The sequence below is a fragment of the Orycteropus afer genome, unplaced genomic scaffold (genome assembly GCF_000298275.1).
Source record: "Orycteropus afer afer isolate SDZICR_OR568_19922 unplaced genomic scaffold, OryAfe1.0 scaffold00311, whole genome shotgun sequence".
NCBI classification, from domain to species: domain Eukaryota; kingdom Metazoa; phylum Chordata; class Mammalia; order Tubulidentata; family Orycteropodidae; genus Orycteropus; species Orycteropus afer.
Window position 1 is genome coordinate 2,444,629 of NW_006921898.1, and position 15,768 is coordinate 2,460,396.

Genomic DNA, 15,768 nt, shown 5'->3' on the forward strand with positions numbered 1-15,768 from the left:
TAAAAAAAAAAAAAAAAAAATTAATGTGTTCAAAAAATACAATACAGCATGCTAACTGAGGAATATATACCCTTCCTCCAAGACCCACACCTTTCCCTCTCATTTGCTCTCCAACACTGTCAACAATGCCCTAGGTCCTTTCAGGGTGTCCATATAATTAAAACTATTTTCATTACAGTACTAAGATGTTATTTGCCTTTTCACTCCTGTTCTCACAACGGGGCATGGAAACACATAAGTGTAGTTGTCCAGAGGTTACATGATGCATGATAATCATGAATAAAGATACTACAAAGAAAAGGCAGATAAGAAAATCTAACTAGATTCTATTAAGACAAACAAACGTTTTTTACAAAAAATGTAATAAATATTTTAAAATTTGTTTTAATTTTTAATACAGTGATATTGAGAAATATAAGAAAAGCTTTTTGGGGATCCTCAATTAATTTTAAGAGTTGCAAAGGGTTCCTGAGACCTAAAACCTAAAAATTTGAGAACCTCTGTCCTATGCATTTAAGAAGCATGAATGTATAAAATTCTACTCCTCATTGTTGTTCCTGAAAATACTTTAGAGATTAGTCACTATCAACAATTCTTTCAAACTCAAAAATTTCTAGATCTATTTCAAGACAAATACATCCATGCTGCTCACCTCATCATTCTTCAGGGCCATGAAATAGTAGTGGATGTTTTTATTTCGTGCATACTCCTTCACTCGGGCTTTAAACTCTTTATGATCAAGTACCTCGCCACAATATTCCAGGACAAAGGTGTTCCTGCAAAACAAAATTTAAAAGTAGTACCTCCTGGAAAGGAACAATATGGAAAATACAAACATCCAGGCCAATAAAATAAATTTAAAGAAATACTGCCAAGTAGTTAACTTTGATATTACACAAAATACAATTAAAACTGTATATAAAATAGCTAGCACCTAACCAAATTTTCCCTTGTTGATTCTGAGAAGCTTTTATAATGTATACATACTATCAAAATGTGTACGTTTGCTCTAACTAGATATTGTAAGAAATATTTGAGAAACAGTGACTCACAGCTGAGAAACAGTTCTGAAGAAAGCTGGAGGAATTAGAAAAAATTTGAGGCTTTATGTTCTAGAAAAACAAAACCAAAAAACCCACTGCCACTGAGTCCGTTCCAACTCACAGTGACTCCCATTGGGCTTCCAAGGCTGTAAATCTTGGAAGCAGAATGCCTCATCTTCCTCCCACGGAGTAGCTGGTGGGTTTGAACCACTAACCTCCTGGTTAGCAGCCAAATCTCTTACCTACTACACCACTAGAGCTCCTTAGAAAAACAAAGGCAACTTAAATAAATATAGCAGCCTTTTGCTGCCTTTCCTCTGGACAGTATCTGATAATGTTAAGTTCAAACTTAATACCTTCTCTATCACTGCATTCTGTCACTTCTTTCAAGAATTTATCATTAATTATGCTTACTCTATACCCTTTTTATCTGATTAACCTGTATGGTTGATTTTCTTTCCTTGGTTAATTACCTATTTCTCCTTCATTGAAGATACTAAATTCTCAGTTCTCTTTCCCCTCACCCTTTATTCTCTGAAAGTTCATTCTTGCCAATGCCTTCAACTATTATCCCATTTAGACAAATGCCTCACTCTGCTTTCCTTCCAAGTTCTGATCCAAATGGCCTCCCTGGAACTCCTGTAGTAGAATCGTCTCAAAACAAACAAGATGTAACTCCAGAGTGATGAGATAAAGAGAAATTGCTTGATGAGTAAGGGCTTTTACTTTGGAGTGATGCAAATGACGTGGCAACTAGGTAGTGGTGGTGGTTGCACAATAATGTGAATGTACTAAATGCCACTGAATTGCTCACTTTAAAATTATTAATTTCATGTTCTATAAATTTCATCTCAATTAATTAATTTTAAAAAGAAATAAAAGATATATGGGAATTTCTGTCAGAACACTAAATTGGTCTTTTTGTTACCTGGTTGCTCTGAATCCTCACAATAAACAATAAATAAATCTCTCCTTACTCCAACTGCCGTCCAAACATGCCCATATGCTTAGAGGGTTGTTAAAGAACAACTGTGCATAAATTATTAAAATCCAGCAAATGTTTTATTTTCTTAATTCCTTTTATATTTTTTAATTTTTCAATTATAAACACATGTAATTTGTATGTATTTAACTTTAAAGAAAAGGTATTCAACTTTCATATTCTTAAAAAGAATGTTTAACATACTTTATAAGAAATATCAGTTTCAAGGAAATACTGACTGTTAGAAAATAAAGTTGAGTGTTCTTGATTTGGGTGAAGAGAAGGGCAATGTACCAAATGTGAGTGACCAATATGGCAGCATTGAGGATGAGAAAGACAGAGAGAGTTACATGGGCAGTACAAACAACAAATATGAACCCCTTTGCATATACAATACTGAGTTGTCAGTGAAAGCAAACATGGGTATAGGGACGGATAGATGGGTGAACAAGCTAAACAATTAGGTATGTCTAAATGGAGAGTGTATCCAAGGTCATATACAGGGTTGGCAGACAATGGGCCTGTAAGTTCATGTGAATGATCAGAATTCCCAGGTGTATAGTAGAGCTGACAAGGGGCAAGGTTATGGTCATTACTTGGTCACAGCCAGCTACCCAGAGGGACCGAGTAGTTGATCCTGCGGGCTTGGGACCATAGTTGCAGGGGACATCAAACTCAATTGGCATAACATACTATACAAAACATTGTTCCACCTACTACTTTGGTGAGTAGCGACTGGGACCTTAAAAGCTAGGAAGCTGCCATCTAGATGCAACAACGGGTCTCTCCTCGTCAAGAAGAAAGAAGAAAACCAAAATTAATGGAAACAATCAGTCCTAGCGACTGGTACACCATCTGATCTGCAACCTATACAACTATGAGACCAGAAGAACTAGATGGTGCCCAGCTACCACTGCCATCCACTTGGAAGGGATGTAGGAGATCCTGCATAAAGAGGGAGAACAACGTGGTACACAAAACTCAAAATCATTTGTTGTTGTTGTTGTTATGTGCCATCGAGTCAGCCCTGACTCATAGCGACCCCTCCTTGGGTTTCCGAGGCAGTATCACTACGGAAGTAGGATTGCCCAACCTTCCTTCCGAGGAGTGGCTGGTGGGTTTGAACCGCCAGCCTTCTGGTTAGCAATCAAGTGCCTTAGCCACTATGCTACCAGAGCTCCCCAAAATCATTTGGAGGCAAAAAAAAAAAAAAGAAGGTGGGGACCAGGTTTGCTGGTCCAATGGAGCCTGGTGTAACCACTGAGACTATGGCCCCTAGCTGCCCTTCAGGTCTGGAATTGAACCCACAACTGTGGTTTCCAGCCAAACAAAGTACAGGCATGTGAGTTAAACATTTACCTCAAGTAGACACATGCCCTGGAGAGAACAATCATGGGAGAAGGAAGGGCTGCTTATGCACAGGGAGATAGCTCAGGATGCAGAAGAGTATGAAGGGATGGACACTGGGAGGAGGTAACTATGGGGAGGAAGTGGGAGGGGAGCTGCTGCATTGTAAATTTTGGTCAATGACATGAGACAAAGTATATGTGAACTGCTGTATGAAAAGTGAATTTACTCTGTAAATCTTCACCCAAATCCTAATAAAAATAAATAAATAAAATAAAGTGAGTGTTCTGCTGCATTATAGATGAGAAGTTATTTGAGTTAGAGAGCAATGTTTATTCATTCAACAAATTTCTACTGAGTACCTATGAATATGCTTTAATTCTCTATCTCAGCTGTTTCCTACTTTCACCCCAACTCCATATTTGGTAGACTAATAGAATCTGTCCCGACTCTTTTACATATATAGCTTCATAGGAATTCTAGGGTCTATACCAAACATTTAGTAATTGCTTGGAATTATAGGAAATATAACTATCAGGCAAGGAAGTACATGCCCAGTTCAAAATGTCACAAATGACAAACTACTCTTTTACACACACACACACACAGACAGACACACACAAAGAGAGAGAGCAAGAGAAGAGGGTTTTTCAATTTCCTAAAAGAAGTATATACTTATTTTTTACAATCTGGCTACGAAATTTTGCACAATAAGCATTATTAAAACATAGTGTAATAGGTAAATTGTTTTCCTAGAAGGTATTTAACCAAGTTCAATGACACAAAAATGAAACCAAGGTGCATGAAACTGATAAACTTACGAAGGTAGATCTCTGGCAGCTCTCAAGCCCCAGCCTTTCTTTTCTGTGAGTATGACTTCCACATCTGCATGCTGTTTTCTCTGAAACCGTCTGTTGGAACAATAATCCCCATTTGGACAACGAGAAGAACTGAAATGAGAAATGAGTAGAAATTAGTTCTTCACAGAAACAAAGAAGCAAAAACATCTTTGTTGGAATGTGATATATGTTAACAACATGTTTGTATCTTCATGGCATAATCTTCCTATGTATGGTTAATCCCTACATGGGTCTTCGTCAATCTTGATGACATTCCCTGAGAACTGAGTGCCTACATTGTTTTTTCAAGAGATCATAACCACAGTACAGCCTTGTCATCTGGTCATCAAAAGAAACAAAGGTTTGTCTCCTACTCCCAGGGTGTATGGGATACATTTCAAGGCTGCATTTAAGCTTGTAGGAGTCTGACAACTCTGTATAGCTGATTTATTTTCTATTCCTGTACCTGCCCTTATATTCCACTCTTTGTTTACATTCCAGTCTTTTTTAATTTGGTCTTTTGGGATGTAGCTGTTAGATCTATATTTCAAAGAAATTAAAGTCATTATTAAACATATCCTTGTTCAGGATTAATGTAAAATAAAGTGGCAAGGCTCTTCTCCCGTGGACCCTACAGTAAAAATAATAAAATCGAACTTTCACTGACTTCTTACCATTCCAAAGCTGACAGATATAAAAGCTTTTACTACCAATTCAAACTACAATAGAAATTACAGTCATTTCCAATACGTTATTATGCACTGCCAAATGAACCATAAAAAAACCATTTTTATAGAGGCTCAAAGGACAGAAGGTTCACTTTAGAATAATGTAGTCAAGGAAAGTTTTCAGGAAGAAGTAGGATTATGATACACAGGACATGGGTAGATAAGGAGAGCCTCTGTCTGTGTGCAAAATAGGAAACAAAGCCTACTGAGGAAAGAGGAACAAAACAGGTAAGAAAGACGGGTTGCTGGAGGATGGAAAGGCAGGATGACCATATACTATGAAGGGTTCAGAATATCAAATTTCAAACCTAATCCTGAGGGCAACAGAGAACTACTGTAAGTTTTAAGGTGAAAGTAACATGAAGAAAGAAATTCTGTACTTCTAATTTGTTTAGCAACCTTGGCTAGAAAACCCAGAGGCATGCAAAGACTCAAAAAACCAAATTTACTTCCACTGAGTTGGTCCCGACTCACAGCAATCCTTTCTTGGGTTTCTGAGGAGGTATCTCTAGGGAAGTAGATCGTCCCATCTTCCTTCTGAGGAGTGGCTGGTGGGATTGAACTGCCAGCCTGCTGGTTAGCAGTCAAATGCCTTAGGCCCTATGCCACCAGAGCTCCCATGCAAAGACTAGGGGCAGCAGTATCAAGTTAGGACAATAGTGCTAATAATCCTGTGTCTCCACTTTTCACATGTATACTATCACCTCTATTTTTAGTCTGGACATAGGAATACCAAAACTGCTTTCTCTTTTTTATTTATTCAAAGAGTATATATTTTATTTTTGCAACAGTATAACAAGCAAAAACAGTAATTGCGTTTTGAAAGAAAACACTCTGACATTAAAAATAAGGTAGTTACACTATAAATCATCTTAATACTCTTGCCATGTTAAAAACAAGGATACAATTTTTCAACCATCAGGTTGGTAATAATATTTATCATTTTTAATGTACAGATGTTTACTGTTTATAAGAAAAATAAGCAAATGTCTATTTTTTTGTTCCCTGACAACTGTGAAATATATATTTATTCTGATATTACCACTTAGTTGTACAACTAATCCATGACAAATTACCAGATTGATTTTACATATTGCTTCAGGACTGGGGTTTTTCAACAGCTTCAAATCTGGGATCTTTAAATTTGAAGCTTGGGAACGTATTCATGTCTGCTTTGCCACACATTTGCTTAAACTTAAAAAGCTCCTTCTCCAGCTCTTGCTGATATTTTGGGCCAACATCAACAGGTCCTCCAGATGCTTGTTGCTTAGATCTGTATTTCTAATCTTTTCCAGGAAGTTTCTGTATAGAATCAAGTTCTTTATTAAATGCCACTGCTGTAACACCAATGTTCCTCTGCAGATGGACTGACAGTGCTGACCGAATGACAGAGGAAAACCTGAAGAGCCTCTAGAGAATCACGTATGATTCACCTTCACTTCAAATTCATTTTCTTTCTAACCTGGCCCATAGCTGCTCAACAACTATTTATAGATGTACATGGCATCCTTTGAGTTTTAGCAAATGTCTATTAATAGAAGATTAATTCAATAACTATGAATAGAGTACTTAATGTAAACCAAGGTCTCCAAAATATTTAATTGTGTGTGTTCGCGGGGGAAAGGGGTATGTTTGCAAATGAATTAAAAATTTCCTGGAAAGATACAACAAATGGAGTAAGGTTTAGGAGAGGAAAACATTCACTTCATGTCTCTTTGAAATGTTAGGGTTTATCACATTTCACATTTTGTAGTGAAAGCTAAAAAAAAAAAAAGAACATTTACCTTCTAGAACATAAACATTATAAAAGAGAAAAAAGGACTAGACAAGAATTACTATGTTACTATTAATTACTATTACTATGTTACTATTATTAATTACTATTAAAGATAACTATAAAACAATCAGGTAAGCTTTCAGAGGGCTAAACTTTCCCCATGTAGACAGCATGACTTTAGGGGAGAAGGAATACTGTTCAGATTTGATTGGTTTTATAAAAACCTATGCCAGAATTTGCCAAGTAAGAATGAAAACATGATTATTTATTGGCTTTTTTTTGTTGAACTCTACTTTTTGACCAGTGTCTTAAAAAAAGAAAAAGATAAAGTCAAAGATGATCGACTAACATCTCATTCTTACTACTTTATAGAACACTTAAAATGCCCGTATTATACTTAAAATGTAGTACACTACAGTGAAACCTGTGAGAGCTGGAACTCTTTGGAACTGCCTTGTTTTTTTCCCCATTTCTCACAAGTGTTTCACCTTTGACAGGATAGAAAATATTTGCATTTTCCTTCTCTGACAGGTTTATCTTACAAAGGTCCTGGCTTTCTCAGGTTTTACTGTATAATCACAATGCAAGGGAAACGTGTGAGTCCTTATGAATTGTTTTCTATTACACATTCAGAAATTCTATTGTTTATAAATATTCATAAGCAGGAGAAAGGTTAAGTTTTTCTCTTCACTAATAATATTCTTCATATTTAGAGAGAATTTAATAATGGAGCGAGTAAAGCAAAACATTCTAATTTACTTACCATTCAATCATAAGGAGACGATTAAGACAATCTTCCCCACATGCTATTTCACCTTGAGCTCTTTCATCTTTAGAAAGAGGTGTACATTCACACTGCATTCGCTTAATATCCCGATGGGATTTATTCTTTTTTCTATTGGGTAAAATTTTATAAAATCTGGTTAAATAAAGCTCCTGGCCATGGTATAATATTTATCATCAAATATGTGTTAAATCCAATGAGTTTCATAATGATTCTTGTAAGTCAACCATTCAAAAAGAAGAAAATATCTAATCACTAGCATTAGTGAGACTGAAAACACTAAGAATTATATTGCAAAAAGATGAGAGAGACTACTATAGGCCTAACATGTGGGAGAACGATGAGCTCAAGTCTACCATTTTGGAACTCGGCTCTTACCTCCTAGATCATGTCAGTTAAGCCTAGGATTCTGAGCAATTTCAGGTGTTAACAGTCATACTAAGCTCAGGAGAAAAGAGGACAAATTCACTAGTTCCAAATAATGACATAGCAAGTAATGAAAAGTACATTTCAGGATCAGTCCTCATGAATGAACAAATAATATTTGAGGTACAAGACTAAGAAGGAATAGAAGTTACTAAAAAGTAAGTCCTGAATTAAGAGTACTGACTATTAATCAAAACTTTCAGAGAAGACTTCATTAACATCTTATTTGTATAAACCTTCTTTAAAAGAAAACTGAATGATTAAAGAAAAAAATGAAAGATAACTATAAAACAATCACGCAACCTTTCAGGGGGCTAAACTTTCCCCATGAAGACAGCATGACTTGGGGGGGAGAAGGAATACTGTTCAGATTTGATGGGTTTTATAAAAACCTATGCCAGAATTTGCCAAGTAAGAATGAAAACGTGATTATTTATTGGCTTTTTTTTGTTGAAGTCTATTTTTTGATCAGTGTCTTAAAAAAAAGAAGAAAAAAAAGTCAAAAACGATCAACTAACATCTTCTTAAGAAGATTAGGGAATTATGACTCACTCTTCACCTATCAGACAGTGAAGAACACAACTGTTCTAAATGCCTGTCTTAATCTCCTAACTCTAATCTGCTTTAATCTTCAACATTTGTTTTATCCTAGTCACAGTTTCATAAAGTGTGTGGTGATAGTTTTAACTAAGTTTGAGTAAAAAGGATGACTCATCTTGATACCCATTAATTAATTAATGAGCATACATGTAGATATGCTCAGCCTGAAGAAAGATGACCATAAGGAAACAAAAATATCTATTTACAAGTACTTTAAGAGCTATAATTTTGAAGAATCAGCAGCAGCTTTATTTTATTTTTGTATTGCTCCAGAAAGCCAGATTAGGACTAAAGGGCACAGATTACTGCAGGTAAGCCTATTTTCATTAGACATAAGAAACGAGTTTTCACTTGACTTATACTATCTTATACTAATTTGTCTTCTTGTTGGCTTTTCAACACCCAGCACATAACAAGGACTCAAAAATATTGACTATATATAATTGCTGCCCATCCCAGAAAACCCCTCCAATGCCTCCACCAACCAAATCTATGTGCACACAGTCTTATATGTATCTTAATCTCATTGCTGAATAAAGGCCAGAAAGTTGACCTGATTAACTTTATATTCTTTTACAAAGACCTTTTAAATTCCATCAGCATACTCACACAATTCCTAAAGGGTATTCAAGTATTCAATATTTTGAATTTAAAGCTAATTCACTACTAGATGTAAATGACTATAACTTTAAGAACTTCTCTACATTAAAAAAAAAAAAAAAAAAGATTTTTAAAAGGATAATGGTTCTAATGGAACCTAATTATTTAAAACAAAGTCTTTTACCTTATCCACAGCGGAAGAGTTCTTTATTTAATAAAATTTTTAACACTTAGAAGGATGAAGGTTAGGTTGATTCTCAACTGCAGGGAAATTTTCAAAAAGATAAGGAAGGTTGGTAGGAAAATATGTTGTTGTTGTTGTTAATGTGCTGCCGAGTCGGACCCGACTCACAGAGACCCCTCTTTGGGTTTCCAAGGTGTTATCACTACAGAAGTAGATTGCCCAACCTTCCTTCTGAGGAGTAGCTGGTGGGTTTGAACCGCCAGCCTTCTGGTCAGCAGTCAAGTGTCTTAGGCACTATACTACCAGAGCTCCAAAAAAGTACATTCAACATATATTTTTATTAGGAAAAAAAGATTATCAGGGAGAGGTGAAAATTAAAGCAGACTGGGAAGTCCTTTTCTAGAGGAATGTTTCATTACTCCTAACCTCTTACATCTTGGTTCACGTTAGGGAATTGTGAGAAACCATTTTACCATTTTATTTCTAAAATATTTGTTATGCTATTGCTAAATTTAATCTATTAGCTATAGATTAAAAAACTGATATAAGAAAATGATGTTCTAGTGTAGTTCCTCCTTTATAAAGTACCTAAAGATACTCCACCTCTGTATGTTTTTTTAAAAGTATGGAGGGGAAATCCAACATAACCATCTTTTTCTTCTCTGAAAGTAGACTACTTGTTGAGGTTTTATTTCATTTTCTGTCACACTTTCACATGTAAAAGGAATTAGAGAAAAATTAGACTGGCTTAAATTACACTTTTAGAATCAAAGCAGTAACAAAACATTAAAAAAAAATAGAACTTAACACTTCCCCTTGGTGGGAGGTAACTGGGAGAAGGAATTCATGCTACCAAATCTGAATAAGTAAATATACTTTCTAGGTTTCTTAATTTATGTTTTATCATACAACTATATTTCATATGGTTAGCCTCATACAGTCTGAACTGTTAAAAAGTTATACATATATTTTTTTAAAAAAGGTTAACATTTGTGAAACAAGTATTCATTAGGCTTACCTTTCTGTTAAATAAACATTTTCTTCAATAAGATCAAAGTAACAAGGCATCTTCCCCTGCTTGGCACATTCCTTCCATCGCTGGGGGTCCCTAAAGTCATCCATGACACAGGAAGGTCCAACCAGTGTAGAGCCTGGGGGCGCTGCAGTCTCTCCCTGCTCTACCTCCACTCTAAATTTCTTTCTGTCCTGAATCTCACCATCACTTTCAGAATCACTCTCCAATTCCTGCCTCCTTTTTTTGGGGGGTCCTCTGTCTTTCATATCATTTTTTTCTAAGCTTTTTGTAAGGTCTTTCTTTTCATTCACAGCTAAACAATCCTTAATGGAATTGCTGCTTATTTCAGGTGCTTGTACTGACCCCCTGTCCTTCTGTGGAAGGGACAAAAGAAACCTACTGGACTGGCTTGAAAAGTGAGATCCACCATGTTGATCCCAATTCTCCTCCTCTTCACGGTCATCTGTTAGGGAATCTGGTACCTGCCCCTGAATTCGGTCATATACAACTCCAGTTCCAGAAGGTCTACCTGCTGATCTTGGATCCCAGTAGCCATTGCCTTGCCAATAACTACGTGTCCCACCATACTGTTCTGCATTTTCCTGATACTTGTGTCCACAAGCTCCGTAGCTGCTGTCAGGTTGCTGATACGTGGTAGTAGGTTTTTCGGTTTGAGAGAAGTCCCATTCTAAGTTTCTGAGCTCTTCTGATGAGTGAAAGTCATCCACTTGAGAGATCTCACAAGAGGAGGGAAAACTCAACTCTGTTTTCCCCAGTCTACTACCCAGCCTGTTAGGGAAAGTGGTCTGCTGTCGAGACTTATTTGGGACATCTTCAAAATCATCAGAAGAATAAATTGGCAGTTCTTCTTGCTTCCTAGAAGCTATTTTGATTTTTACTGTTTCCTCTGAATTTGGATGACCTAGAGAGTCAGATTTCATATCTGTATGACTTGTACTATCAACCCCATCACTCTGAGGATGAGCAATTTCAGACAGGTGGTTATCCACTTGTTTTCTGCTGGACTGTGTAAAAGAAATTTCTGGATTCTTGTCTGCTCCTTTATGAAAAATGAACTTCTCGGTTTGAGGACAGGTTTTATTTGCCATAACCTCAAATTTTTCCTCATATGAATGTCTCCTTGACTCTAATCTCTCATCTTCCCAGTGGTCAGAACAGTGTCTGTAACTTTGACTGCTCCGAGAAGAGCAAGGACTTGTTTCTTCCATAGGCAGAGTAGAATTCTTTGGCACAACCACAACAGACTGGAGACGGTTTCTTGGAATACTGCTATCATCAGAATCTGTACCTTCTGAGTCACTTTCATCACTTGAACTTTCAGAAGAACCAGAATAATCTTCATGGATAGCAGACACAATTTCTGAAGTATGGCCACTGCTGTCACATTTCAGGGTGTAATTTACACCATCACTGTCTTCCATGGCTAAATTCAAATTGCAAGAAGAAAAAACAACTTCCAAATCATCAGAAGTATGTGCATGTCCTCTTTCTCCTTCATCTAAAGAGTCTTCTGGTCTTCCTCTCCTGTCAGGCAATATGGAATTCCCTTTTTCTTGATCCTCTTGCAAACATTTCCCAGAGAGCCCATTATTATGCCTGTTTTCCCAGGAAGGAACTCCTCTTCTTGAATCAGGAAGGCCACTATCCACTTCTACAACCGTTTCTTCCCCTGCATGTTTTAAAAACTCTATGCTTTTTTTACTCATCAGCATAGCATCCAAAACTGGAGCTGTGTTCTCTCTACACTGTAAGAGAATTAAACTGTCCGCTTTTATTCCTGGTGGAAGACTCTGAAGAGATGAAGCAATACCTGAACTCCCTACAGGTTGACATAAATCGTCAAAATGATTAACTGAAGCTGAACTAGTGCTACCAACACTCTGCTTATGTTCTTCACATGCAAAATTTGCATTTTGATCTGTCAGATTTCTATTATCACATATAATTGTTTTTGATCCCAAATGAACATTCATAAAGCTATTGGAAGAAATCTTCCTAACTGAAGGCTCAATATTTTCAGCTTCAGAACGACACAAAGAAGGGTTGCTGTCATTTGAAGTACAGTATACATCTGAATCTTTGGTTCTGCAGCAAGAAACTCTCATATCAACTGGTTCTTTAATTACTGTTTTGGAATAATCTATCCCCATAACTGGCAACACCACAAGTTTATCTTGATGTGGTGACACTGGAGGTACTGTTTCTCTAAATGGGCTTTCTGATTTACTATGCTGCATACAAGTGGAATCCAAGTCTTTTTCTTTACATCTACTAATATTCTGCAATCCATTTGATGAAAGCATACATGCTTTGATCAAAGGGGACACCTCTGATCCAGTTACACTATCATCAGAAGACAATGAAACAGGCTCAGTTTTAGAAGTGCGAAACGTTGCCAAATCAGATTCTGCTCCAGGAGATCCATTTATATTTAGTTCTATGGGACAATAAGCTCTTAACTGATCATGCCTCCCTTTAGATAAAGAGCTTAATTCCTTGATACTATCCTGGCTATCATGTCCTATAAATTCAGATTTAAAAGTAAGTGAATCATCTAGCTTTTTATAAGTAGGTGAATCATTTAATTGATTTAATGGTGATGGAGACCCAGTCTTTTCTCTTTCAGGAATTTTACTAATCATTCTTAATTCACTACCTTTTGAACAAGGAGTCTGTAAACTAAGAGAATGAGACTGTTTGATTTCCTCATTTAATTCTGTACAACAGACAGAATTTTTAAACTTATCAGACTTGGGTACAGGTTTTGAAGGTACAGATTTATAATGAGAAGCATTGTTATCATGTTTAGAATATGATGACCCTCTTCGAAATCTCAGATCATTAGGGGGAGAACAACATCTCTTCATTACTTCATTTTCTGAAGTCCTTTTGGAGTCTCTGTCTAATTTTGAAGAATACTTTCCTCTTTTCTCTGTCTCTATGTAAGAGGACTCAGTTTTACAGTCCCGATCAGATTTAGAATAGGATGATGATGTCCTTAAGTCTCTGTAAGAGGAAGAATGAGATGAGGTGCGCCTTGAATATGTCTTCTTATACTCATCTTCTGAGTCAGAACTCTCTCGTGCCCTGTTATCTGTATATGGCCGAGAATAACGTGCCCTCTCACGATAAGGGGAACTCCTATGGTAGCGACGATCAGAGTCATAATAATGGGATCTTTCTGATCGAGAATAGGATAAACTAGTTCTAGAGGCTCTGTCAGATCTAGAACGAGACCTACTCCGCCTTCGTTCTCTGTCTGATCTACATCGAGAAGATATATATCGAGTCTCTCTTTCAAGTTTTGAATAGCTAAAATATTTATCATCTCTCTCTGTTTTAGATCGTGAAGATTTCCCTAAATCTTCACTTTTTAAAGGTGCCAAGCTTTTTTTAGAATCTCTTTCCTTTTCAATGCTTGCTGAAAATTTTAAATCATGTGATCTCTGACTTGAAGAAGTCCGAACAGAATCTTCATCAGATTCTGAACCAAGGAAGGTGCCTTCAAATTGTGAAGATTTCTTCTTAGAAACTATTTTTTTAGAGCCTAGACTACTTTTAGAACTATCTGGAGTTTCTTCTTCCTTCCCAATATGGGAATCATCTTTTTGTGAGGGAGTATCTGCTTGCTCATTCAAATTTTGAGTTATGTGTTCTTCTGGACTATTAGATACTGTGTCCTGCTTAATATCCACTTCTAAAGATTCTGGTGGCTCTTTCAGGGCTCTAACTGTTACATCTACTGGTGAAGACACTGGTGCTTTCATCAGAACTGTTATTGATGTGTGTGGCAAGGCCACAGGCTCTGTTATTGATGCTGGTGGTGAAGATGTTGTGGTCTGAGGAGGTGGAGGTGGTGGAGGTGGAGATGAGGGTGGTGAGTCCACAGTTGTTGATTCTGCTATAATTGCTGGTAATGGTACTGTAGGAGGAGGTGGAGATGTTACTGCTGTGGTAGTAGCCAGCAGTGGCCGGGATGTTACATGAAGTAAATGTTTTTTAAAATGAATTTTTCCCAGTTCCACTCTTGATTTTGGTGGGGAAGATTCTTCTGTAGTAGATAAAGTATCTCCAATGTCCACTTTAATTTTAGGTGTTGAATCTGTTTGAAGAGGTATAGCTGAAGAGTTTGGAGTATCATTTTGCTTTTCATTTCCAAGTACAGTCAGAAATCTGTTCTGTAAGGTTTTCTTTGTAAGGCTGAAGCTGAATGAAACCTTCTGTCGTCCCTGTTCCTCCAAATTAACTTTTGTCTTGGTGCCTTTGGGCAAAAATCGACTAGAAGCAACACCTTTGAACATTGGTCCCTTGATGAAACCTGTTTTCTGTACATTTTCAATCTTTGCCTATAAATGAACAAAACATGCAGTTACTATTACAGTAAAAAGTTACTTTCAACTAGCTAGCATCACAGTTTAAAATCTTTGTCAGAAAAATGCCCATTTTACAGACAAATAGTATAAATTTCACTAAGCTACTTAAGAATTTTTTTAAAAAATTCTTTATTGTGGAAAGTTTTTGAACATACTCAAAAGTATAGAAAATAGTATAATAAATCCCTAAACACCCACCCTTAGTTTCAACAGTACCAGTATTTTTCCATTCTTAGTTTCTCATATATAAAGAATTTTTTCATTTTTTAGTTGTTTACCAGGTAGAATTTTTATTAAGAACAAAAAGACTTATGTGCACTTTATGATAAAAACAAAAGGACACATATAGAGAAGGGAATAGACAGCATCACAGTACAGAAAACTTTATTCTTTTATTCTGAAGAAAAAAAAAAATCAGAAGTCATCAAAACCAGTGTTTTCCTGGCATCACATATAATCACTTGAGTGCTTGGTAAAAATACAGATCTGTGATCTACACTCCACGAAATATTAACTCAATAGGTCTAGTGTGAGGCAAGAAATTTTGTTTAAAAGCATCCTAAGCAATATGATGAATTTCCCAGGTTTGGGAAATCATTGATATAGAGTAGATTCCCATTTCATCCGTTTGATAGATGAGATAATCAAATGAGGCCCAGGCCTTCTGCCTTCCTGAAAAGTATTCTCCCATGGTAAACTGCTACTATCTTTGCCTGGACCCTACAAACTCAGGCATGCTGATTTACATTCTGATACTACTGTGTAAGCAACACTTACAAAGTTCAGGTTTCCTCCACTACCTGAAAGTAGAACATTCCTATGAAACCTTTTGTAAGCCAGTGGCATAAAGCAAAACAATTACCATTTTTAATTTTTATGGGAAAAATTATGAGTGTTCCCAGATCTAAAAAATAACCTACCAAATCATATCAAGTAACACATAAAACCTAAAATGACAGGACCTTAAAAGCTAGGAAGCTGCCATCTAGATGCAACAACGGGTCTCTCCTCGACAAGAAGAAAAACAAAATTAATGGAAACAATCAGTC

The 15,768-nt window shown here is 36.4% G+C and overlaps 1 protein-coding gene across 1 annotated transcript in view; it reads right to left on the reverse strand.

Annotated features, from left to right (window-relative positions):
- Window positions 1–15,768, reverse strand: part of SETD2 (SET domain containing 2, histone lysine methyltransferase) — a 199,066-nt gene that overhangs the window by 139,010 nt on the left and 44,288 nt on the right. Inside the window, 4 exon segments of the mRNA XM_042782420.1 lie at window positions 653–776; window positions 4,194–4,322; window positions 7,480–7,611; window positions 10,329–14,692. Of these exon segments, the coding sequence (XP_042638354.1) occupies window positions 653–776; window positions 4,194–4,322; window positions 7,480–7,611; window positions 10,329–14,692 (4,749 nt within the window).